General features: G+C 40.0%; 2 protein-coding genes across 4 annotated transcripts in view; one reads left to right on the top strand and one right to left on the bottom strand.

The window, feature by feature from the left end:
* Positions 1 to 12,032: 12,032 nt before the first annotated feature.
* mrpl33 (mitochondrial ribosomal protein L33) lies at positions 12,033 to 14,776 on the top strand. Its single transcript, XM_086095718.1, has 4 exons — positions 12,033 to 12,173; positions 12,487 to 12,505; positions 12,588 to 12,694; positions 14,473 to 14,776. The coding sequence occupies exons 1-4, from the start codon at positions 12,152 to 12,154 to the stop codon at positions 14,520 to 14,522; spliced, it is 198 nt and encodes a 65-aa protein (XP_085951844.1). The 5' UTR covers positions 12,033 to 12,151; the 3' UTR covers positions 14,523 to 14,776.
* rbks (ribokinase) overlaps positions 14,638 to 25,849 on the bottom strand; it is a 39,548-nt gene continuing 28,336 nt past the window's right edge. For 2 of the 3 annotated variants that reach the window (XM_086095716.1, XM_086095715.1), the window contains exon 9: positions 14,638 to 15,091. In XM_086095716.1, the coding sequence (XP_085951842.1) occupies positions 14,918 to 15,091 (174 nt within the window). In that variant the 3' untranslated portion in view covers positions 14,638 to 14,917. Of the gene's footprint in view, positions 15,092 to 20,924; positions 20,990 to 25,849 lie in introns of all 3 variants that reach the window. The other variant, XM_086095717.1, reaches the window with a different exon arrangement.

The following is a 25,849-nucleotide window of genomic DNA, read 5'->3' as shown; positions in this document are numbered from 1 at the left end:
CGTGTTATCTTGTCGTCATTTCACCTCCAGACGCATTCAAAGACTGGGACACAGCGTGGGGGAGGGGCATGCCCCCCCCCCCCCCACCGCACCGTTTTTTTTTTGTTTTGTTTTTCTCTCTTGCTACACTTTTGTTGTTTTGTTTTTGTTTTTTAGTAACATTTTTTAAACATAAAAGCCTGCAAATACCAGTCAATCTGATTTACATGACTAACATAATAAAATAAAAATAAAATACAAAGGCGGGAAAAACACATTCAAGTGGTGCCAATAGTTTTTTTTTTTTTTTTTTTAAGTAATTCTGCATGGATATTAATGATCAAATGACATTTCTTGTTTGTTACAAATTTAAGAGACTTAAAATAATTGCCAATTTCAATCAAAAATTATTTGAATAAAGGTCTCAAGTTTGGAAATTTACATTAAAATGTTGACCAATTAATGAGCCGGCCACAAGCAAAACATAGAGATTTGTAATTTCACAAGTAGGGATGCACGATAATACTATTTTCAACCGATACTGATAAACCAATAATTTAGAAAGTGTTGATGTCGATAACTGTAAGTAATTGTTTGCAATATTTTAGAGTACTATTATAAGTCTAGCATGTACAAATACATTGAAAGATTGTGTAAAGCACCATGTAGCTGAATTTTATTGATATCTCTGCTTCAAAGACAACCAGTAACTCATTTCGAGTTTGCCAAAACAAAACAGTAACGTTTCAAAAATGGAACAAAAAACTGCAAAGGTAACATTTTGGGGAGACACGGTAAAGAAAGCCCACACTGGCGACTGATATGTTGCCATGATGCATCTTCTGTGAACATGAGGTCACGCGCATTATGATGTCACAAATATGGCAAATATGGCTAAAATAGGCGAGGGGAGGGGTTGAGGAGTTGGCCACAACTTGAGCCACAGCCACAACAGATGGACCAACATGGCATGTCTATTATTATCGGCAGATTTCTTTATTATCTGGTTTATCTGTATGACGTCAAATTGGTCAATTGTCGATAATTATCGGCCACTGATATTATCGTGCATCCCTATTTACAAGTAGTCCTCAAATGAGCAATGCAACTTGTACACGGAATCGTCCTGGATGTCATTATTTTACTCACAACCTAAAGCTACGGTTTGTGTAGTAATTATTATTATTTTTTAATCATAGACTAACATAAACGCGTTAAATACGACACAAATTCAATTACTGGTAACATATGACAAGGATTAGCATCTTTTTAACTTAATTAACTGCGCCACACAATGCATTCTGGGAACAATATATAGGTAGATTTAACACGTTCGGAACTCATACAGGCAAAGTGTTGCCGCGTACCATTTGCATTTGTGTGTGTGTTTTTTTTAACAATATGATTACAGTTGAGCTCCGTAATTTAAGGCTGGCCCACAAATAGCAAAGATCTGCATACAATTGACGGCAATCGTATTTAAGTTATATACCATTATTTTACGGATCCGGCCCATTTGGTAATATATTTTCCTCCATGCGGCCCCTGAGCTAATATGTGTTTGACAACCCTGCTCTAGACGCTGGCTGGATTTTACCAAAACTTTCAACTTCCTCTATGAAGTCATTATTGGTGAATTTAGATTCTTGCTGTATTCAATGTTGAAATTCCTTTTGTTTGGAGAACAATAAAAAGTTTATGAGCAAAACTGACAGAACTTATTCTACCTTAACTCATTGACGGCTATAAACGTAAAAAATTCATTTGAACTATTTCTATTAGTTTAACTTTTTCCCCCCACACTTAACAAGAGTATAAAAAACCTAGATTTTTTAAATTGTATATTTCGAACAGATAATCAGATTAATCGTGAGTTAATTAGTGAAGTCGTGATTAATTATGATTTACATTTTTTTTATTTTTAATAATCTTTTTTTTTAATTCATTCACTGCCATTGACGGCTATAAACGTCAAAAAACAATTTGAACTATTTCTATTAGTTCAAGATTTGTTCCACTTTTGTTAACAAGAGTATGAAAACCTTGATTTTTTTTATTGTACATTTAGAACAGACATAACATTTGTGATTAATCGTGAGTTAACTAGTGAAGTCATGCGATGACAATTTTTAATCGCCTATCACCCCTAATTTTTAATGATCTTTTTTCCCCCCATCAATTTATGGCAGTGAATGAGTAAATAAAAACAGCCCTGAAGCATGACGTTGCTATCACAATGCTTCAGAGAGCTGTGGTGTATGTTGTTGTACTTTTACTTTTTAGTGTGCATTTTGCGTGGCTTTGTACCACACGTCATTTTTTGATCAATCTTTAAAAATGTCAACATTGCTCTGATGAAACTATATACAGTACTTTCATACATGCTTTTAGAAGACTTGATATATGAGTTTCCAAGATTCTGGCACACTTTAAAAAAAAAAGACTCTTGATTTACCAACGGCAGGGCCTTTTTAGAAATATATCTTCAGAGGTTGAAATGTTAAACACAGTTGTGCAAGCTTTTTAATCATATGACAGTTACAGCATGTGGACTACAGCAAGCAGATATATAATTGTTTTTTTGTTTTTTTGAGTCATGTCTCTACTTGCAGGAAAGAGTAGCAAAGCGTTCAATGGAGGTCCATTGATGTCTCTCGCTAGGTACTCAACCTTGATTTATGTCCCTGCAGTCATTTCCAAAAGGGAAATTAAAGTGCAATTACTGCCTGACTACATCATTAATGCACATCAGTGTGGTTAGCTTTAATTGACTGTGATGACTTGAGAGAGAGCAATAGATTTCCAGTGCAATTTGAAGGCTTTTGATTTGATCAGAAGATGCTTCAAGGTGCACATTTCTTAGCGATACAATCTCCTTCATGGAACAAATTATTAAGAAAAGTAGTGCCGGGGGGCTACATAGGACTGCACACTTCCTAACCATAAAATGCCATTTTAAATAGGGACAAAATGTCTGATTGTTTTTAACTGAACCAATATACATCACAGTATCTTCATATTTTTAATGCTCAAATGTATGACTAAAAGGTCCACTCTTCAACAACAGAGGATTTGAAGTAAATAACAAAATTTCTATTGAAAACTGCATTCCAACAATTCCCATTTAACGATGACAAAAACATCTAAACAGCAAACCAACATTAAGTGTAGGAACTCATTATATATTTTTTTCTTTACAAAAATCAATCCACTCAACAAGTTTAATGTTATACTACATTTGTCCTGCATATCATACAGAATCCCCAAATAAAGAGGCAGATTCACTCACCTGTGTGACACAATGTATGATTGTCGCTGTAAAAGGAGCCAAACAAAACTACTGCGTCTCCCCTGCATGGCAAATTTGACATCCGTCACAACAGCCGCTTGTCCAAGCCACCAAAAGTGCAAGCATTAACGGTGTTGAATATGTTCATGTTTTTGAAGGACACAAATTTGAATAACTCCTTATGCACTTTTAACGAACTATCAATGGTTATTTTGAAGAAGAAGAAAAAACACTGCTACTGATGTACTTTTGAGATTGGCTACTCTATGGCTGCCAGGATGCATTATGATATGCCTTGCAAAACTTTTTTATTTCATAATTTAGTAGTTCACAAAATTAGAAAATTATGGGAACAGTTGTTTTGACAGCAATAAAGCCGATCCAACACTACTAGCTCCTAACCATTTTATTTTAAGGTTTCTGTTGTGCTCAGTTATCGCTGAGATTTAAAATATTTTTTGACATTTTCCTTTTTCTATTAAAGTGCATTACAGTCTTTTTTCCATCTCTACTTTAATGTGATATAAGTGACTTAATATACATCATACGTTTTGTTGTTGCCTTCCATGTGGTCTTTTTGTTTCATATTAACTCCCAATTTCCCTTGCCTTAAACTGATAGCAGAGGCTGGACAGAACAACAGAGGGCAGCAGTGTCTTGTGGAAGAGACAATCATTGTGTCCACGTAGAAGTCCTTCCCAATCTATTGCCCGGAATCCAGCACAGTGAAATCCTGCTAATAAAACGAACGCAATAGAAAGCACAGCCTGCTGTGGCAAACCTCGTCACTGACTCAATATGGGTGAGCGACAAAGCCTTACAAAAACCAGCACCGCCAAAATGAATGGAGGCAGGTGGGCCACAGGGTGCTACTTCCTCTTTCTTTCTCTTTCCTCTCTTGGCAATGGCATAATTGCTGACGTTGCCTAGCGACCGGAAGCATGGAAACAGAAGGTGTCACTTGTTACCTCAGAGCTGGATTTAGCCAAATTGCAAAATAGCCACCAATACAACAATAAGAGAAATGAGTTTCTAAAGTTAAAGAATTGTAAACACGTACCAGTTTTTAAGTAAGAGAAACACCACATATGACAAAAAAAGAAAATGGTACGTTCATGCTATTATGACTGGACTGTCAATAGGACCCTCGCGGCTCTCGCCAGGGGGCAGGCATCTTAGCTTGCTACTTTAACTGACAACTATTTCTTCGCTGTTATCACGATGTGTTTTACACTAAGAATCAGATCACTGTATGGAGTAATGAGAGCCTAGCAAAGATCTAACTTCACTGGCTATTCAGAGTATATTATCTCAAGATCGTGAATTGTGACTCACAGCATGGGCTTTACTTCCGCTTGATTGGATGTTGATGGCTCTGACATGATGCAGACGAATCTATGAGTGGCACCCGGATATATACCTAATAAGAGAAAATTAAAAGTATTTTTCTTAGCAAGAAAATGTACATGTTTTGGGTAAAACTCAGTGTGCCATAAACGGTAGCATTTTTGTCCCATTGCTTTGTCCCACATGTCCTGTTACGGAGTCTTTTTATTTTTATTTATTTATTATTATTTATTGAATTTTACGGTTAAATCCCTTCCTATTGACCATTTGCACCAAAATGATCGCTGCAAATCCGTGAATACTTTGTGGGCTGTCAGTCCTTTCTGTTGATTTATGCTATCCATCGACGTCTTTTGTCTTCATTAGTAGGTATGCGATAAAAAGCAACATTTGGTTTACTCCTTTCTCTGTCTCTACAACCGACCGCATAGCAGGATATGACCATTTTATAAGATTAGATAAAGGACTTTACGCTGTACGAGATTCAATGGTTACAATACAGGCAAGTGGCTCTTTTGCTGTCCAGCGTCCCGTAGGCGGCGTTCCAATGAGGGCTGTGACATCTTGTGCAAAAGGTCAATACTTTACTTTTGCATTCACATTTGCATCATACCAGAACTAGAACTACTTCCTGCTTCCATGTTAAAGGGAAAGTCGATGCAAAAATTGAGCTTAAAACTGGTCTGATTATCAGTGTGCGCATGCCCACACAGCACAAAATAGACATTGGTCACATTATTGGCTTCCTGTTCCATCACTTTACATAAACACATTTGTTTTTATTTCAGATTTTTAAGAATTCTCTCCCAATTAAAATAACACTTTTTATGTTTTTGCATCATTAGAAAAAGTGATGAGCAACTGCTTGCTGTGGTCACAAAACTTTATGAACCTTGTCCAAATTAGCCACATCATATATGCAATATAACACAGCACACAAAAACTGTGTGCTGTGTTATATTGTTATTGTTATTGTTGTTATGAGCTTACTTGCTCGGGTTAATAGCAAGGCACAGTATAGGTGGGAGTGAGCGCTCGTTGTCCCATATGGTGTAGTAGGAGGAGACCAGCACTGTTGATGTTAATGCAATATTTGTGGGTACACAAATATAATAAAAGCCAGTTCATTAATTCTTATAATTACTGTGCTTAGTGTGGCAGTTTTGCATGCTCGAAAAGTTAATACTGTATATCACGCTCACCAGGCACTTCATTAGGCACATCTAAATAGCTCTATCCCAAATTTAACTTATTATTATTGTTATTATACTTTTAGTTAGTTAGTTGGTTTAAATGTTAGCTTAGTAGTTGAGGTATCAGTTTGCCAAATGCAGCATTTAGTAATGGCATGAAATTTTATTTGATATTAAAATATTATTATGCCAAAGTACCAGACTTAAGCAATGCAGGTACTGACGATTCCACAAGTCACAGAATTGCTCCTTTGATCGGCAAAGTAGGGTTTTTGCAGAATTAATTTAGTGACCTATCAGTTATCGGTATTCTGATCGACCACCGTAATCTAATACGAGCATATTACGGTGTTCCGTCCTTCCACACGGCGGGGGGGGGGGTGGGGTGGGCGCGGCTGCCCTCTCCGCTCCGCTGTCCGGCCCCTCTTCGGCGCCGGTGCCTGGGTGCGGGTGGTCCCCGGGGGCTGGGGGTCGGGGATTGGGGGGCTGCCGGTTGGTCGGGGTGGGGTTGGGGGGGCGGTGCTGGGGGTTGGGGGGGGTGCTGGGGGATTGGGGACGTGGGGGCGGCTGGGGCTGGGTTGGGGTGGGTGGCGGGGGTGGATGGGGGGCGGGGGTCGTGGGGGGGCGGGGGTTGGGGGCCGGTGGGGTGCCTGGCGGGCCTGCAGTGCCCCGTCCTGCTGCGTTGGGTCGGGGGCGCGGGCCGTGTTGGGGCGGGGGGCGCTCCTGCTCCTGGGTTTGCTCTCCGGCCGGTGGCCCTGGCGGGGCCCGGGGGTCGTCCTTTGGCGCTGCCGCGGCCTGGGGGGCCCTGAGGTGTTGCGCTTGCTCTGTTCCGGCGGGGGTCGACGGCTCCCCTCTTTGGTGGAGATTTTCATGCATGCCAGATCCACCACACCAGCATCTACCGAAACTCAGACACAATCTGTTTCCTCCTCAGGTTATTGAATCGGTGGAGGCTGGTGTCTGCGGATCTCACGCGGCTTCGTCTGTCCTTCCTTCCTTTTCTAGGTCTCTCCTTTGGTCTCTTGAGGCCTCCCTGATCTTATGTTTTTTGGATTTGTTGGGGTCTGGATGTTTCTTGGGCTGGGGAGGAGTTCTGGTGGGGGGTGTCTGGTCGGTGCTGGATTTCACCTTCCTTGGTTTTCTTTGGTCCCCTCGGGTCTCCTGGTGTTCGGTTTAGGTGAACGGTATGAGATTTTTTCTAATAGGTTTTCTGGTGAGCTAACAAATACACGCACGCACGCACGCACGCACATACATATACTCACCCACACACACACACACACAAAAAAAAAAAAAAAAAAAAAATAAATAAATAAAAGAGCAATGATGATGACATTTCCGAATGAACAATACTGAGCTCTTAAAGAAAAAAAGAAAAAAAGAGAAGAAAAAAAAAAAAAAATAATAATAATAATAATACGAGCATATAGCAACCTTAGAAGCATGACATGAGGTTACTTGAGAACACGGCTTTCTAAAGACTGCAAGTGATTTGCAAAGGCATCGCCTGCCTGTGTCCCGTTTTTTCATTACGCTGCCATTATTAGACACTTTTCTCACCAGCCCTTACTGTTTTGTCTGTCTCCTCGCTCTTCCCCATATACTGCATACTGTAATCTCTATCACTCACTTTCCTCATTCCATCCCATTCCACTTCACTCTTGTTCAGATGTGTCCCCATAGATGCATCCAACCCCTCCTCCTTCTCCTCCTCTTTTCTCTATTGTCCTCCATCTCTGCCTCCAACTCTGGTGCGTGCACAGCGGATGGCAGCAGCCCACACAGTCCTCTCAGGGAGCAGAAGGTTTATCCACTCCCACTCAGGCTTTGCGTCATGGAACACAGAGAAATAGAGACAGATGGGAGGAGGACATATTAGCTGCCGGTTTTATAACATTAGTCTTTATAACTGCGTGGTCATCAAGACGACTGCATATAGTAGCTGACAAGCAAGGAACAACTTGAAGGGAATACATGATTATGACGTTTGCCTATATGTACACAGGATACAAATGAGTGTGAAGAAACTTTCTTCTTTTGTGAGAGGTTGCTTGTTTTATTATTACAAACACATTACCACATTTAATAGTTGTCGTTTGCGTGCGCGAGTGTGTGTGTTTTTAATGTTGTATTTATTAAATGGATTTCACAGCCTTCATATCGAAAGAACAATTGTCTCTGCGGAGAGCGTCACTACGAAAGCATTGGTGTAGCCATAGCAACCTGATGCACATCAGTGAATGACATCACACCTGACACACATTTACGCAAGCGGAAAGGACACGTCACACTTTTCCTGCTCATATTACTCAAACAGCCTCCTTTCCTTTGAATTCAAATAAGAATTTCTTAAGATTCTGGTCAAATGACTATTTCTAAATCCATATTTTATAAATGGAAATTAGAATACAAATGAAAGATTTTCAAATGCAAATGCTGGATTTACATGCAAACAAAACATGAACAAGATTTGTTGCAGCATGTAAACAAGAGATTAGCTCTCAATGTGAATTGAATATAAAAAAAAAGTCAAATCTGGGTCTGCAACTAAACAAACGGGGAAAGTAGTTTCACGTTTCCCCATAGGACACATACATGTTGCTCAGAGAGAAATAGACGAGAGACAGAGAGAGTTGACTTGACTTGAATGTAAAATCAAACAAAAATCTAAATGAAGTAATTAACTTACCTGTTGAGCTGTTACTAATTTCGCGTTGGTTCTGAATCCTCTCAGCTGTCCAACAACCTCCTTATTAACTTTTTGACTAAGTGGAGGAGGCTATTCCGCCATGGTTTTCTCAAACTTCCTCAAGCTTAACGTAAGAGGCAATACAAGGCCATGACGTTGTGCCCACTAGAATGTGCATTAGAATTATTGACACTGACACCTCATCGGTTTGGTTCCTCTCCGATTGGTTGCTTTTCCTTGGGCGAGGTGATTTCTTAGAAAACTGCAAAAGTGACACAGTGAATGTGTATTTGATAATTGCCTCTATTGTAAACAATTTATCGGCCGAGCTGATTATCGGTGCCAATATTCTGCATTTTGACAAATATCGGCATCGGCCATTTTGAAGAATCATATAGATAATAGAGCAATTTTTTTTTTTTAAGTGTTAACTTCAGGGACCTAATTGAAATTGTTTTTATTTTTTTATTTTCAGAAATGCTGCTGACCCTGGGCACTCTGCACTTTCTGTTTTTGTTTGAAATTAAAACTAAGATAATTCAAAATGTTATACTTTAGATATTTTGAAAATTTTCCCAAAATGTTTTGATGCCAATAGTTTCCTTTTTAGTGAAAATGAATATCGGCTCCAAATACCGGTTATCAGCACCCTTGATTACTACTAATCGGTATCGGTATCAGCCCTTTAAAAACCATATCGGTCTATCTCTAATTTAGAGTTATAGGGTGTAGTATGTACTATAGATGCCTTAATCAATCCCTTTTTTATTTTTTTTTATACATACCTATTTTATACATATTGTGTGCTATGTGCCATGCAATAATCACCTCTGGTCTCACCTTGGCCACCTTACTGAATATTCTCTGGTTCCTCTTTTTAAATGAAGCCTGAACACTGGAACATTTTCACTCAATGTAAACCACAGTGAGAAATCCTGGGCCGAGCTCTTTGGGCTCATATAAGTGCTAAGTGTGGATGAGTGATACTCAGGCTTGGTAAATAAGCTATAGAAAATAGTGCTTGTGGAATAGAGTAAAAGTGCTATGAAGTGGGAGAAGGAAAGCACAGCTCACGTCCGGAGTGGTTTTAGAGTGCTGAATGAGTACGGAGGAGGAGGAGGAAAGCTGAAGCAAGTGGTTTCAGCCTCATTCTCAGAATTAACCTACAATGACGTAAGCTCCTTCACACATCCTGACAGCTGCCTGGTTACAGTGCTCAGCCAGTCCAATAATGTCCATGTTCATTTCAGCTGGCAGCCCCTCCCACTCGGCACACACTCATATTTTAGGCCCTTTTGATTAGCTGTACTATTTGCTGTTTAAAGTGGCAGATGAGAGTGCTATAAATATATACTTTCTGTACAGTACAGTGGACCACCACCAATCGCCGGAGATATAGATACAGCAAATAAGCCCCCCCCCCCCCAAAAAAACGGGGTTGTTAACAGTTTTAGAAATATAAAAAAAACAAAAACAATTATATACTCCGCAAGTGTCGAACTGTGCGGGGGTCCATCGCACTTTTTAATTTTTTTTTAATTTTTAATTTTTTATTTTATTTAATTTTTTATTTTTTAAGAGCTCAGTATTGTTCATTCGGAAATGTCATCATCATTGCTCTTTTTTTTTTATTTTTTTTATTATTATTATTATTTTTTTAATATATATATATATATATATATATATATATTATTTTATTTTTTTTGTGTGTGGGTGAGTATGTGTATGTGCGTGCGTGCGTGCGTGCGTGTGTGTATTTGTTAGCTCACCAGAAAACCTATTAGAAAAAAAATCTCATACCGTTCACCTAAACCGAACACCAGGAGACCCGAGGGGACCGAAGAAAACCAAGGAAGGTGAAATCCAGCACCGACCAGACACCCCCCACCAGAACTCCTCCCCAGCCCAAGAAACATCCAGACCCCAACAAATCCAAAAAACATAAAATCAGGGAGGCCTCAAGAGACCAAAGGACAGACGAAGCCGCGTGAGATCCGCAGACACCAGCCTCCACCGATTCAATAACCTGAGGAGGAAACAGATTGTGTCTGAGTTTCGGTAGATGCTGGTGTGGTGGATCTGGCATGCATGAAAATCTCCACCAAAGAGGGGAGCCGTCGACCCCCGCCGGAACAGAGCAAGCGCAACACCTCAGGGCCCCCCAGGCCGCGGCAGCGCCAAAGGACGACCCCCGGGCCCCGCCAGGGCCACCGGCCGGAGAGCAAACCCAGGAGCAGGAGCGCCCCCCGCCCCAACACGGCCCGCGCCCCCGGCCCAACGCAGCAGGACGGGGCACTGCAGGCCCACCAGGCACCCCACCGGCCCCCAACCCCCGCCCCCCCACCCCCCATCCACCCCCGCCACCCACCCCAACCCAGCCCCAGCCGCCCCCAATCCCCCAGACACCCCCACCCCCAGCACCCCCCCCCCCAACAAAGCCACCCCCCCCGACCCCACCCCGACCAACCGGTGGCGACACGGACAGGGGACCGCAGCACTGCTCTATACCGCGGCCCCCAACAGATGGCACCCCCACAAGCCCCCCCCCCCCACCCACCCACAAGTTGTGTGGTGTATTAAAATTGGAGGGGAGTTGTAGGGTGAAGACGGTGTTTCCACCCTACCCCACCCCCCAAAGTGTGTTATGTGCCCTATATGTCTATAAAAGTGTATTGTGCAAACCTAGTGTAGTGAGTTAAGAGGAGTGACCAGCGGGGCCCTCCCCAACCGGGCGGGGGCAGGAGGCGCACCGGCCCAACAAGCCCCCACCCACCCCACCAGGACCCCGGCGGCCATCGCACATTTATTATAATGTATATAGCCTGCTGCTGCTGGTTTTCAAGTAACAATAGTAATACATTTTTTAACTACTTAATCACACCGTTTTGTATAATTAATCGTGATTAAATGTGATTAATCACATTTTTTCTACTTCTGCTACTACTTTTTTTCTTTTTAATGTAATGTCATCAAATAGAAAGTAGAATCAAAAACTGTTCTAGCAGCTTTTTTTTTGATAATTGAATAGAATACGTCTCCTGTAAAATACTTGCGGTTCCTTCTGAAAAGCCAGTGAACAAATTTCACTTCAGTTTTGGATGGAATTACACAATTTAACTAGTAGTAGGTGGTACTGAAGTAAAAACAAACAAACAAACAAAACTAAGCCTATGTAGAATTTTCTTTTAGGTATCTGTACTTTATTGAGTACTGTATTCATTTTTCTGAAGTCGACTTTTTTACATTTTAATTACCAACATTTTAAAATAGATATATTTCGACTCCTTTGTCAAAATAGACTTGTTACTTTTTTCAACCTCTGAGGATGGCGACGGCGACACAATATAAATAAAATAAAACACAGAGGGGAAGGCAACCGAAACCTCAAATTATTTTATTGGTATTAATATTTTATTTTTCGTCTTAAATAAATAGTGTATTGTGGAAATTGATTGATAGGTTTTTACGATTAAACGAGAAAAAAACCCAACACGCACACAAAAAAAACTAAAAGTAGCTACTCAGCGGAAGAGCATCTGGCGCTAACCCGGAAGTGGATGTTTCAATGTGACTTACCCATTTGGTACACTACAGATCATGCTTTAATAAGTATATTTAATAGCTCTATTCACGATTTTTTTTCGCCTGGGGAAAATGTTTCTTACCTCCGTAAACTGTGAGTATTCAACGAGTATTCTTTACAGTGAAAGATGTGTGAAATAGGACATGATTTTAGCCTTTTAGGAACTAGCTTTACCATGCTAGCATTGTTGTCAAGTGTTGCGTATGTTGTTTGCTTGTAACCTAGTCTCTTTTAATGCATCCGTACATATTAACAGTGGGAAATATCAATAAACAATTGTCGCTAAAAACACACACACAAAAACAACAACCCGAAACGCGTTATGAACAGCCTTGCTTGCTTGGAATCGGTGTGTTTCTTAGCATCATTCATCTGACGGGCTTTTTTTTTTCTTTTTCTTTTTTAGTAGCAAAGGCGAAGTCAAAGTAAGTGACAAGTGATCGACACAATTACATTATTCTTGGTTATCGGAGCAATGCAGTAACGTGGATGTGTACCCTGTACCAGAACCGTCCTTGTGCAGATGATGAGCGCTGCGGGGACGGGCTACTTCTTCAACACCAAGAGAAACCGTCTTCGAGACAAACTGGTGCTACGCAAATATGATCCCTTTGGTAAGATTTGGCTGCGGAAGATAAAAACGAGATGTGGTCACGAATTTCTGTTTGATATACGTTGACTCTCAGGAAAATCAATGATGAGATGTTTAGGTAGGTTAAAAGTGAACGGATTTTACGAATGCATGTTCACAGAATTTGTGTTATGGACATTTATTTTAGTTTTTATTGTATTTATTTATTTTTGTTTGTATTATCATAAATACATGCGTATGTCTATGCCAGCGCCGTATAGTGACAGGCAGAAAAATTTAATGCTATTCCAGTTGCAAAAGGTACATTTAACCTATGTATCTACCTGTTACCATTCATCCAACAAAGGCATCTCTTCTTACAATATATCAGCTTTTTGTTCAATTAGTTAAGTACATTTATAACTAAATTAAGACAAGATAATAAATTCAGTATTATACATTTGATATTTTTGTTAGGCGGTTAACAGATTTTTTTTGCATGTAAAATAGTTGCCTTAACTCAACAGAGGTTCACTCTCCTAAATAAAAGCTCAATATATTACCGGTAAATAAGTCTTACTGTACATGATGCACATATGCTGACTTATTTGTACAATTAAAGCAAGTTGTAATCTCTCCAATGTAAGATCTCTCTTTAACCCATTAAGGCCTGGGAGCGCATGACCGCGCTTCTCCATTTAATTAAAACCCATGGGCAGTATTTTATTTTGAAATGGCTTGGTCAAAACGTCAAAAAGCCCAAAACAGGTCACAATAACGCCTGGTTGGGGGGAGAGAGAGGATACATAATTTTGTTTTAACCAATTCTTTGTCTCTTAGCCGATGTAATGCATCAGAATATATTCAAGAGGGTGACGTGGGTCTCGTAGCATGTCCTGGAATTTTAGGCTGACGCAGATGTGACAGTTGTTTGTTGATGTAAAAAATATTAAAGGTTTATAATTATAAACGCCACAGGTGAAATGTTAGAACAAAAGTTGCAATATATATATTTTAAATAAAACATAAGGATTGTTGCTGCCTGCAACAAGAAATCAATGTGAAGTGAATTTTAAATACACATTTTTGTCCATTCAATGATTTATTGGTGATGGAAAGAATATGTATACACTACAGCGCTCGTTTTTCAAAATAACGTAGTCTGCTAAATATAAATTAAATGATTCAAAATGCATTTGCTGTGGCCTGGTTCTAGGCCACGTTCCAATGGTTGGTGCACATTATTAATGTAACCATTTTGCATGAAGCAGTCTGGCGTGGCCAATGTGAGAGACCCAAGCCAACTTTTCCTTGACCCCATCATATTTCTCCGCTTGTTGAGCTCCTTCTGCCTTCGTCCGACCAGATGTCAGCAGGCTGGTGATTCTCTTTGCTCTGGAGCAGCAATGAAAGCTCGCCATCTCTTCCAGGAGGGCAAAGTGCAGCCCATCCTGTCACTTTCTGCAGCATCTTGTCCATCTTTGTAGTCTGATTTGTCACACATAATTAGTGCTGGTTTTAAAGACTGACACTTGACACATAGACATAAAAGAGAAAACAAAAACGGCTAACCTTGGTGTAGGAGGAAATAAACACGTGGAAAAACACAGATTCTGCTAGTGCCACAACAAAAACAAGGTTTAATACGAATGCTAGGAAACAAAACTTACCTTGTCCAGGTCAATGGTGATATATAAAATAAAATAAACGAAACTTAACTTTGCTTTTTTTTTCCCCATTGGCGTCGGTCTTGCTTTGTGAGCTTTGTACAATCATTATTTTTTTCACCCTGAATTTTAAAAGCACTTTGTCTTGTTACAGTGCACGCGCACGTCCTATTTTTTGAGAAGAGGAAGATCAGATCTGTGTGAAATGGACATCATCGTATGGACTATAAACCTGCAACGTGTACAACAGAACATTTGCCTTGTGGATTCCAAAAGAAAACGTCAAGCCAGGCCAGGACAACAGAAGAAACAATTCCACTATGGTGTAAAATATTTATTATTAACAAGACCTTCATGTTTGGTTACCCCAACTTAGATTAGACTATAAGCACATGAGTAATGTTATTGTCAGTTGTGTGTGTCTGTCACAAAATGTTCATTAAAAGCTATCCTTAATACTTTGCAGTTAACAAATGCTTTTGTGTGTTACTTCAGCTTGCTCCATTGAACATTTCAGTTGAGTGGCTGATCAGATTGCTCAAAAACAAAACGCTAAGTTCACACGTCCAGTGAGACCCATCGGAATAGAACAGCTGCATTCAGAAGAGCTCAGCTGCCAAGTCTTGTTTGTGCGGATACGAGGACTGCGTGCCCATGGACTGTACGCTCACTCTTGCCACTTGACCTGCTCTCCGGGCCACCTCCTCCAGTTGCATTGTGGGATAATGAGCCATGTAATACGCCAGCGCTCCAATGAAGCTGTCTCCAGCACCCTGGGAAGAAGACATTATGGAACAATGCTTTATTTCATGTCGGCCATCTTGCAAATTTATCATCAGGCAATATAAATGTATATAATGATGGGGCTGCACTTGGGTATGCTTGGTATAAATCAGGGGTGTCCACATTTTTTCCTAAGGGACACACAGAAAAATTGAAAGATGCAAGAGCCACTTAGATTTTTTTTACTTTATCAAGCACTGCAAAATTTAGTCAAACAAGCAATTGCATACTGTTTATATAGTAGTGTTTTTATTTTTTTATTTTTACAAAACGCTTCTTTCTGTAAGGCAAATAGAATTTTACAAGACTTAAGGGTGGTCGACTCGAGAGAAGGTGTTATGAAGAGAAATGTTACTTGTTTAATTGTAAGTAGTTAAATCACATCTTTACATATTTAAAAAGCTATAGTATATAAAAATGTATTAGTAACAGATGTAATTTGTAGTACATGCTGCGGGCCGGTTAAAAAGTGATGATGGGTCACAATTGGCTCCCGGGCCATTGTTTAGACACCACTGGTTTAAATAATTTATTGTGTAATTTGGGGAAATGGCAGAACAGTTTTTTAATGTTATTTTTTAGAAGCTGTCACCAGTAGAGGGTGCTCTGACATATGACCTTCGATGCACACGCTTGTCTTACCATCCTGTTAAAATGGAAATTTGTGTTGTGAGCCGGATGATGTTTTCTTAAACTGCTAATGAACATTTTTAACCGTTGTGGCTTTGACCATAGGCCTGTAGCCAACAGTTGTGATTTGGGTCAACGTGTAAGGACAGATAGAGCCAATTATCTATTGATAGAGATGGAATGTGCTGCCTGGCACCCTGTAGGAGAAGTGCGGTGGGGGTGTTGTGATGGGAAAAGGCAAAATGGCATGTTGTGACCTGCTCGTGTAAAACCGCAGCCCCCCCCCCCACACACTGGTTCTCACAAGTCCGCTCGATTACTCATCACTTTAGCTCTCAAAAGATATTGCGCTCTCTGGTCTGGGAATCACTGTCACCCCCCTCAACCTCAGCATAACCCTTTCAGGGTCTCACCAACCAATGAAGACATTGTCAGTTAAGTGCGCATGATTCAGTGACGTGAGGTAAACGACTAAAACACAACCAAGTCCGAAAGGTCAGAGGGGTCGGGGACAGGGACATGACCCGTGATTAGTAAGGTTCTGGAAACATTCAGGGTCCAACAGGGCAGCTGAAGGCAGGGTATACACAATTAAGTTTCAAAAAGGAACGGGTCCACGCTCCTGGTCAGCACAATGGGTGTGACTCGTGGATTGTTGAGATGCTGGAAAGAGTGAGATCAGAGCGCAAACTTTTGACAGGCCTGTTGGAGTTCCATGTTGTGTTTATGTCTCCTGTCTGCCTGGTAGCTGGGCTGGGTCATGACATAGCACAGCGTCGAAGGCATTGATGAGGTCGTTTCACTCTTTGCTTTGTTTATACATTATGACTGCAACAGGGCACCACCATTATTAGTATAGTATGTTGACTAAGCCATATACTACCACTTAATAACATGAGAGACTGTCCTTCCTGTGAGTTGCAGGATTAAAAGCTGGACTTAAATGGTCAGTTATGAAGTTCATGAATATATATATATTTTTTTAAAGTACAATTTAGATTTTTTTTGTAATGGGACTGTCTGAATTGAGGCTGTTCAAGGGGAGGAAAAAAAACAGCAATTCTTGGAATCTAATTATTATTATTATTTTTTATTATAAAATGTTAATGAGCAAGATGCTTGCAATTCGGGTTTCATCTCAAAACCGTTTTGTGCAAAACATTTGATTTGGCATACGCTTTGAAAATTATACCATTTAAGACTCAATTATTCCCTCTTTAGACAATTAGCAGAGTGAATATAACATCTTTTAGATCCAGGCAGATAATGAATTAATTCAGACCTAATTGAATCTCGCAATGCCGTCACAGTCAGGTAGACTTTCGTGTAATGCGTAGTTGGCACGGTTATTAAGAAACAAATAAATGCAATGCAAAACAACTTAAATAGCACTCTTAATCTACTGTTAACTATTTAGGATTTGTGAAAAGCGAAAAACACCATAGCAATGGCTTAAAGTGAAAGTCAACCCAAAGATTTTCCTCACGATATGTTCTATGCAGCTCCATTAGTCTAAACATGGCATTCTGATTGTTACTTGAGCCCTGAGCAAGTCTGATGTCATTTTCAGTCGACAGCAAGTGGCAAAATGGCCGCCCAATCACAACAACCCATCATGGGTCAGCTTCAGAAACAAAACAGCTGAGGTGAGCCAACTGTAATGTCATTTTCTGTCAACAGCAAGTGGCACAAAGGCCGCCGAATCAAAACAAAAAACAACAACAACCAATCATGGCTCAGCTTCAGAAAACAGGTGAGCAGTGATTGGTTGTTACCTGAGACCTGAGCAACTGTGATGTCATTTTCAGTCGACAGCAAGTGGCAAAATGGCCGCCCAATCACAACAACCAATCATGGGACAGCTTCAGAAACAAAACAGCTGAGGTGAGCCAACTGTAATGTCATTTTCTGTCTACAGCAAGTGGCAAAATGGCCACCGAATCACAACAACAACAACAACCAATCATAGGTCAGCTTCAGAAAACAGGTGAGCCGTGATGGGTTGTTACCTGAGCCCTGAGATGTCATTTTCAGTCGACAGCAAGTGGCCGCCCAATCACAACAACCTATCATGGGTCCGCTTCAGAAAACAGGCGAGCCATGATTCTCTCTGAGCAACTGTGATGTCATTTTCAGCTGACAGCAAGTGGCAAAATGGCTGTCACCTTGTGAGATGGATACAAATGAGTCGATTTTGTTTACTAAACACAATATTAATCAGAATCCTGTGTTTAGACTAGTGGGGGCACATACAATATTATATTGTAAATTGATTTTTTTGGGGTTGACTTACCTTGGGTGAAAAGAGAAAAACAAATTTAAAATAAGAATAATATATTTTTTTGTAACAAGGGGTGATCCGAACAATAACTTTTGGCCTTTCGCTTGGCAAGGTTAGAAGACAAAGCCAAGTGCAAATATGCACTGGAATCTTTGTCCCGTTTCCGGTCCAAACTTGAAGTCATCCGACGTGCAAGCTCCCACCCAACCTTTGTCCGCCTCACTAACGTCTCCTCCTCCAAGACGAGCATGTGAGTGGATTTACTGCGTGAAGCTCAACAAGGCTGACAAGCGTTGCCCCCTTCAGCCCCGTTGCCACTGCCCTCGACACACTTTGGTGAAGGTTAGATCTGGAGGCCTGTCAATCAAATGACACAAGCGCTCGCCGCGGATGAGCAGTGATGCTCGAGCGGGTCGCCGCCGTCCAACGCTGCTTGACCTTTGTGACTTTCTTCTGCCTGCTCTCTGCTAGCGCTCAGACGTAAGTTTGAAATCATGATGGCAGATGTGATTGCGAGAAGCTCACCAAAGACAAATATTTCTGCACCCTTTGGTGGATTTACAAGGTGAAAATACAGTATCGAGTTCAAATGATTTGTTTTGTGTGCGTTCAGTGCGCTGAAGGTTTTCACTATGGAACATTTGGGAAACGTCACAGGTGTAAAATGAAGTTTGAAGTGTCATTGGAAGAGGCATGGCATGACTCCTTCTTGTGACCGGCTCCAAGTCCATTGCAATTTTTTTGGGCCCACTGTGACATGTATCAGATTTTTTTTCATTATCAATGTAAACTGTACAATTCCATTTTTCCAAAATGGCCGCCTTCTGATATTGATAAAAACTGCTGGTTTTGCTGCCTAACTAACGCAATGTTAACCAAAATACCATATTTAGGCGAGGGCTGCACGATATTGGAAAAACATGCGATATCGATATTATTGCGATATTACATGTACCTAAAGAAATTAAATTTGTATCATCTAATTAAATAATTATTTTGTCATGAGGCAAAATAAGCAAACTCAATGTATTCTTAAGTTAATTAATTGTAATTACCTCTCGATAATGTTCAACTATTGGATGGCGGTGCACATTTTAGTTAAAGGGATACTTGACTCATTGAGCCATTTTCAGCAGTAAAAAGTTAGTATTTTGTCCAGAATTAATTTGACAACTACATTATTTTTTGTATACAATTAATACATTTAAAAACTATTTTTTCCACTTGCTGTTGACTGAAGATGACATCACCTGTGCTGAGGAAGTAGGTAACGACTAACGACCAATAATGGCCCACCTGTTTTCTGGGTTTGGTTAGCAAACTGAGCCACGATTGGTCGTTACCTATTTCCTCAGCACAGGTGATGTCATCTTCAGTCGACAGCGAGTAGAACAAATAGTTTTTAAAGGTATTAATACTACATAAAAAATAACGACGTTATCAAATTCATTTTGGACAAAATATTAAATGTTACTGCTGAAAATGGCTTAATGAGTCAAGTATTCCTTTAACATCTGACTGGTCAAATTCTCATAAAAGCATAAAATTCCAGATGAAACTTATTGCGTGTCTTTGCGATATGCAATCCTGTATTGCGTGCGCTAATCCATTTGCATTTACTGTTCCCAGAATGGGCAAAATCAACTGCGTTTCAATTTTGTTTTTGGCTGAATCATTGGTGCGACCAGTTAGTAGATCAGATTCCACATCTGTTTACATGAGCAATCTAGTGTTTCGACCTCGGTTAAGCAGAGGAAGATGGATGACTAGATGGATCGGCAATGATCATACATGGCGTTAGCATATTAGGCTAGCACCTCAGTAGACCTTGGTTATCTTTTCTGTTGAAACTTTCGTTATCCTCAAAAAAGACACAAAAAAGAACCTCAGTGCAGCTCTTCTCGCAAATGATAAACTCCACCTGTGTATTTTGCTTCTTATTTTGGCATTTTGTGATTTTTCTTTTCTGCAAGGACGCAAAATCGGTAGTTGAGGCTAGTCGTTTTTTGTAGTGTCAGAAAATTGAGAAGCACACGTTAGCACGTCTGCCTCACAATTCAGAGTCGGGTTGGATTCTCGGCTCCTGCGCTTGTGTGAGGTTTCTGGCGTCCTCAAACATTCCCAAATTTTTATGTTAGGGTAACTGAATACTGATTTTTACAATAGATGTCTACTACTATCATCCTTGATACATTTTAAGCAATTTCTAATTGCAGTTTCTTGTATGCCAATGGCCATAATACTGGATTGGAAATTCGGTTTCACAGAGGCTCAAAAAGCAGCGACTGTATTTCTCACCCTCCTGTGATCCTTGCAATGACAGATGGTGCAGACTCCCGAAGCCTACAGCCTTTGTGAATGAAAGGCACCGAGGGGAGTGCAAAGACCAACTCAGGGGCAACGCTGACTCACAGTGGCTTCTATGTCCGGAAGCTTCCAAACAGCCGGAGACGAGTCCTCGGAAGTAACAAGGGCGGAAGCTTCACAGATCAAACAGACACTTAATTGGACCAATTAACCCACTTGCATCTTTGATCCATCTGCAAGCTTAATCTTGACCGTTTTCACGTTTCACACTGACCCCGTGGGACTACGCAAAACATACTGGCAGTGGACAGGACCAACATCTGGCGTGCTATACAACAGCTGCTCTATACACATGTAATCCATTAAAACAAGGTGATGTGGCAGTTTTTTCTCATTGTGTCATCCTAACCCAGACTGTGCTCGGCACAGGAATGCAACGCTCGGGCGCTATTTTCCCTTTACCGTTGAGTTCCTGGAAGGAATCATTCAATTGCTCCATGGTCTCTCCAGTCATGAGAAAAAAAAGAAGAAAAACTATGACTAATGTGATTGCCTAGACCCACCGTGTAGCAGCTGTAATGTCTGGATTAGAAGGGGCTGTCTACCTTTATTTAGTCTTTTGGGGTGGACCTCCTGGAGCGGAACAGAAGAAACCGAGGCCACCCAAGTCCTGAAAATGTAATGTATGAGAGTGTGTGAGATAACTGCTTTGCTTATTAAAAAAATAAATAAAAAATCCTGATTCATGACCCTATCATCTCGTATTTATGGGTGTACAGTAATTCACAAGAGCACAGCGTTGGAGATGATACTATTTTGGAACAAGTAGTATGCTTCCATTTAAGTCAGTGTATGAATTTATTGCCTTCCTATTAGGAAGTTTCTAATAATATAGCCCAGAATAACAGTGGCCCTTTATTGGGACGATGGTCTCAACGCTACCTTATTGGTATGCTTGTGCAAAGTAGAAGGTGGAGTAAGACAAACTGCTGTCTTCTTTTTTCTTCTCAATGAATAAATTCATTGGGAAAAAACAAGCCCAATTAAATTTGATCCAGTTTCTCCATTACCATGAACAAGTATTTAAATGGAAAATGCATACACTCTAAAAATGGATTGGTTAAAAAAAAAAAACTACCAATCTAGTAGGTTAAGCTCATTTTGGCTTGATTACCAATAGATTAGTCCGACATTGACCATTCCGGGTGGTTACGGGCATACCAATTTTATTGATTAGCCAAACAACCGAACGAAATTAGTTACAATAGAAAGTAAGTTTGGAAAGATCACTTGGAAATATATTTATTTGATCAATTTATTGTATTTATATTATTATAAGTGATTACAATATAATATAGTGTTTAAAAATGGAAAGTGTCTGCCCTGAGACTGGGAGGTTGTGGGTTCAATCCCTGGTTGAGTCATACCAAAGACAAAATGGGCCCCATTTGCCTCCCTACTTGACACTCAGCATTATGGGCTGGAATTGGGGGGTTAGATCACCAAATGATTCCTGAGCGCATCTCCTTTTGCTACTCACCACTCCCTTATGGGGTGGGTCAGAAGCGGAGAACAAATTTCGCCCCACTTAGGTGGGTGCCACAATCAGTGGTGCTGTTCTACCCGCGGGATTCCCCCAAAAATGTCAGCCTTAACAGATTAACCAATATCTTGGTCAGAATGACCAATTTGTATCAATTGGCCCAATCACCAATATATATTGGTTGAAAACTACAATTCTAGAGTGGCTGTTTTAACTAAAGAATCTGTTGGACACATAACTACTAGCTAGATTGGTCAAATTGGTCAAATGTAGGGGTGTTAGAAAAAATCGATTTGGCAATATATCGCGATATTACAGCACGCAATTCTCGAATCGATTCAATATGCGGCCGAATCGATTTTTAAAAATCAATTTTTAAAAATCAATTTTTTATGGGAATATTCAACAAAACGTCTTACTTAGGGTTAGGATTCACACATTAAGCATGGAAGAATGTTATATTAAAGGAACATTAAGCAATAATATTTTATTTCAGTGCTGTTCAAACATGAAACAGACCTGCAACCTGAATTTTCAGATAAATAAATACATTTTCATACAAATCTTACAGTGTACATGTACAAGTTTACTGACTAGTATTTTCTAAATTTGAGTTTAAAAAAAAATCGCAATAATCAATTTATAAAGTCGTATCGGGATTAATTGGTATCGAATCGTGACCTATGAATCGTGATACAAATCTAATCGCCAGGTACAAGGCAATTTACACCCCTAGTCAAATAAAAAATTTTGTTTGTAAATTTGACTAATCAGTTTTTAGGGTACAGGACGAAAAAAAACTGCTCTTCTAGCGTGTGGTGCATGTCCACTGACAATCACAATTCCATTTCCATAAACCAGAAGTCTGTCGCAGTACTAAGGCGGCTCTTTTTGTTTTTTTTTAAGACGGCCCTGTGAGAGGAAGCATGACGCCACAAGGCATCCAAGCTGATGAAAATTACAGAGAAAAAGAGTAACAGTAGTAGTTAGTAGCAGTCGAAGTTAGTTAGCCGTAGTAGAAGCTAAGCTAACTGTTAGCTTGTCTGATAACAGTTTTCTTTAGCATTCTTAAGATCTTTTCACACTGCACTCGTTCAGTGCGAAGGAGTCACGCGGCAATGTGAAATTATCGGTTTCCAGATTATCCATATTTGGAAGTGCTGACGTAGCAACCTACCAGGAAGTAAAAACTGAGATTTTGCCGAGGAGGAGGAGGACACGAACAGCAGAGAAAAACGAATGGCTCAGTCGGAACTTAGATAGTGTAATCATGCTCTTGCTTGTTAATAAGTCCATCAAAATAACACAAAATCTCTCCGCCAGCTCCTCTCCAATTGGAGGTGCTTGTCTGATGCCACGCCACCGCCACCCTTGAATAAAAAAAATTCAAATTTGAGGCGTCTTGCTGTCATGGCAGTGGTCCTCTTGCTGCGCTGCGCAGCAACACTGCATTCTGTGGCCCCTCCCCTCACCACATACACAATGAATGGGTTTGACGACAACGACGCGCTGCACCCTGCTATGAGCAGTGTGAAAAGGGCTTTACTGTGGAAATGACACTGGTGAATTAGGGGTACCCAATAGGCACGCCGGATGTCTATATGTGGCCCCAAATTGATTACTACCCTTTCTAAAAGCAGATGAAGTTAGCATATCGATTGTTTAGCTAAGATTAGCTGGTGCATTTTGTCTTTCAAAATAAGAGCATAATACACAACATTTTATGCATTCCTTTTAGATATTGTTTGGAAGTGTTCTCACTTTTTATTGTTAGTTATGCTTTGTTTGGGTTCCTTTATCAATCCGGTTTTGGTTATTCTTTTTCTTACTCTAAGAGCTCGATTTTAATAGATGGCACATGTGGAAATGCTGGCGTATCCTGATTTTCATGCAGGCACAAGACTCGCTGTGCCTGTTTGTGAATTTGGCAACCACGTTACGTTTTGATGGGCATGCCGGTACCAGTCACGCATAGATTGCTGCTGCGGAATTACCAATACTTGCTCAAACCAGCCTCCGCACAAATTTAAAATGTGCCCTGTGCAAATGGCAGTGATATTAGCACTGCAGTGTAATAATATAAACTCAAATCACAGTTGCTTAAAATGAGAAACAAGCACTAGTGTCGACAAGTTTGGTGCCTCTTGAATCTTTCCAAACCTGTCACCACTGCTAAAAACAAAATCAAAGCTGTAATAAAAGAAGAGTTAATCATAACCAAAAACACACTCTTTCCAAAGCAGGCTCAAAAGGAATGGAAACCCAGATAACATAGCGTGCTTTCCCCCTCTCCAGTAAAAGGCCTTTACTGGAAGAGGGATTATTTTGTCCAAAAGCGTTAAACACCCCCCAAGTTATAGGCCCATCAAAGAACAGAAGGGCCGGTGTGAATGTGTGTGTGTGTGTGGGGGGGGACACAGCAGGCCTAACCACAGCGAGGTTTGCGCTGCTTTCTGCTGACTGATGCATGCAGGCCCAAAAGGTGAGTCACAGAAGTGGATGATGGTGGTGGACGGGATGTGTGTGTGTGTGTGTGTGGGGGGGGGGGGGGTCACAGTGAATAATGAGGGGAGTAATGTGTGTCTACTTCACAATGCGGGGGCACAATAGAAGTCACAGAGCCTCAAGAAAGTGAGCTCTTTGTTCCTGAAATGCCATGAGTGATTTCGGGAAAACAACAAGATGTGGAACACTTTCTCACATTACGGTTATAAAGTATATGATAAATATCAACTCTAATGTATATATTAGGGGTGTGAATTGCCTAATACCTTGCGATTCGATCTGTATCACGATTCATAGGTCATGATTCGATTCAATACCGATTAATTAATTAAGTCAATTATTGCGATTTTTTTAAAACTCAAATTTTGTACATGTACACTGTAAGATTTGTATGATAATGTACTTCAGGTTTATAACTGTGAACCACTGTATTTAACAAACTGGTTGCAATCTGTTTCATATTTGAACAGTAAGTAAATCAAATTTTAAGGCTTAATGTTCCATTAATATGACATTCTTCCATGCTTGTGAACCCTAACTCTAATTATGACATTTTGTTGAATATTTCCAATCAAAAAATTATCTATCTATATATATATATATATATATATATATATAATTCTTTCGGCATTTAATATTATGACAACTTCCATTTTTTGATCCACTGCACACGCTCATCATCTTTTTCTAATCAGTTAATTACTTGCATGATTTAAAATGGAAAAAAATGACCCCAGATTTATTTTGACATAAACAAATATTTTGAATGTCATACACAAACATTTGTTAAATGCTTTCATTTAATGCACGTAGTTATGGTTATTGCTCAAACACAACCTGTGCTACCTTTAACGTAGCCATGCACTGTCAAGCTAAAGGACAATCTGTGGTCAAAATTAATAGTGTGATTAATCTGAATTAATACATTATTAATGCGATAATTTTGTGATTAATTAATTAGTTAACGTTTTAACTTTGACAGCACTAATATATATGTAATGGTCGCGTTCATTTAAAGACATTTGGGGTGTTTCGATGACCATAAGTGTAAGTGGTTGAAGATGAGTCACTAACCATGATAATTATAGCACAATGAAAGTCTCAATAGTGAAGTGACTCAGCAACAGAACCAATGACACAAACAATTAAGTAGCCTCATTTATGATCTATTTAAAGTTATAGAAAGCAACACATCAGAGCTGCATTAGCGTTTCACTTTTAATGCTGAAAACAAGCCACGGAGGTTGGGATAAAACAGCTCAAACATTTCTGGCCTCCATCAAAGATTACAATCAAAGAAACTCATTTATTCCTCCATACCCATTCACCAAAGTTGTAAAACTGATTCACTCTGGCAAAAGTAAGATATGGCATAAGAGGTTTGGCATATAAATGGATGATAATAGATATCAGTACTCATAGTTTAACAATATACAATCAAAACACTTGAAGATTACTCATGGAGTCCCCCAAGGGTCGGTG

Source organism: Leptonotus elevatus, chromosome 14 (assembly GCF_054856555.1).
Source record: "Leptonotus elevatus isolate MCC_2025b chromosome 14, RoL_Lele_1.0, whole genome shotgun sequence".
Classification (NCBI taxonomy): Eukaryota; Metazoa; Chordata; class Actinopteri; order Syngnathiformes; family Syngnathidae; genus Leptonotus; species Leptonotus elevatus.
Note: the sequence above shows the minus strand (reverse complement) of the source record. Positions and strands in the feature narration are given on the sequence as shown.

Coding starts and splice junctions, on each gene's coding strand:
- mrpl33 (XM_086095718.1), top strand. CDS start 12,152: ATGTTTCTTACCTCCGTAAACT. Junction 12,695..14,472: donor ACGCAAATATGATCCCTTTG/GTAAGATTTGGC, acceptor GTCTTGTTACAG/TGCACGCGCACGTCCTATTT.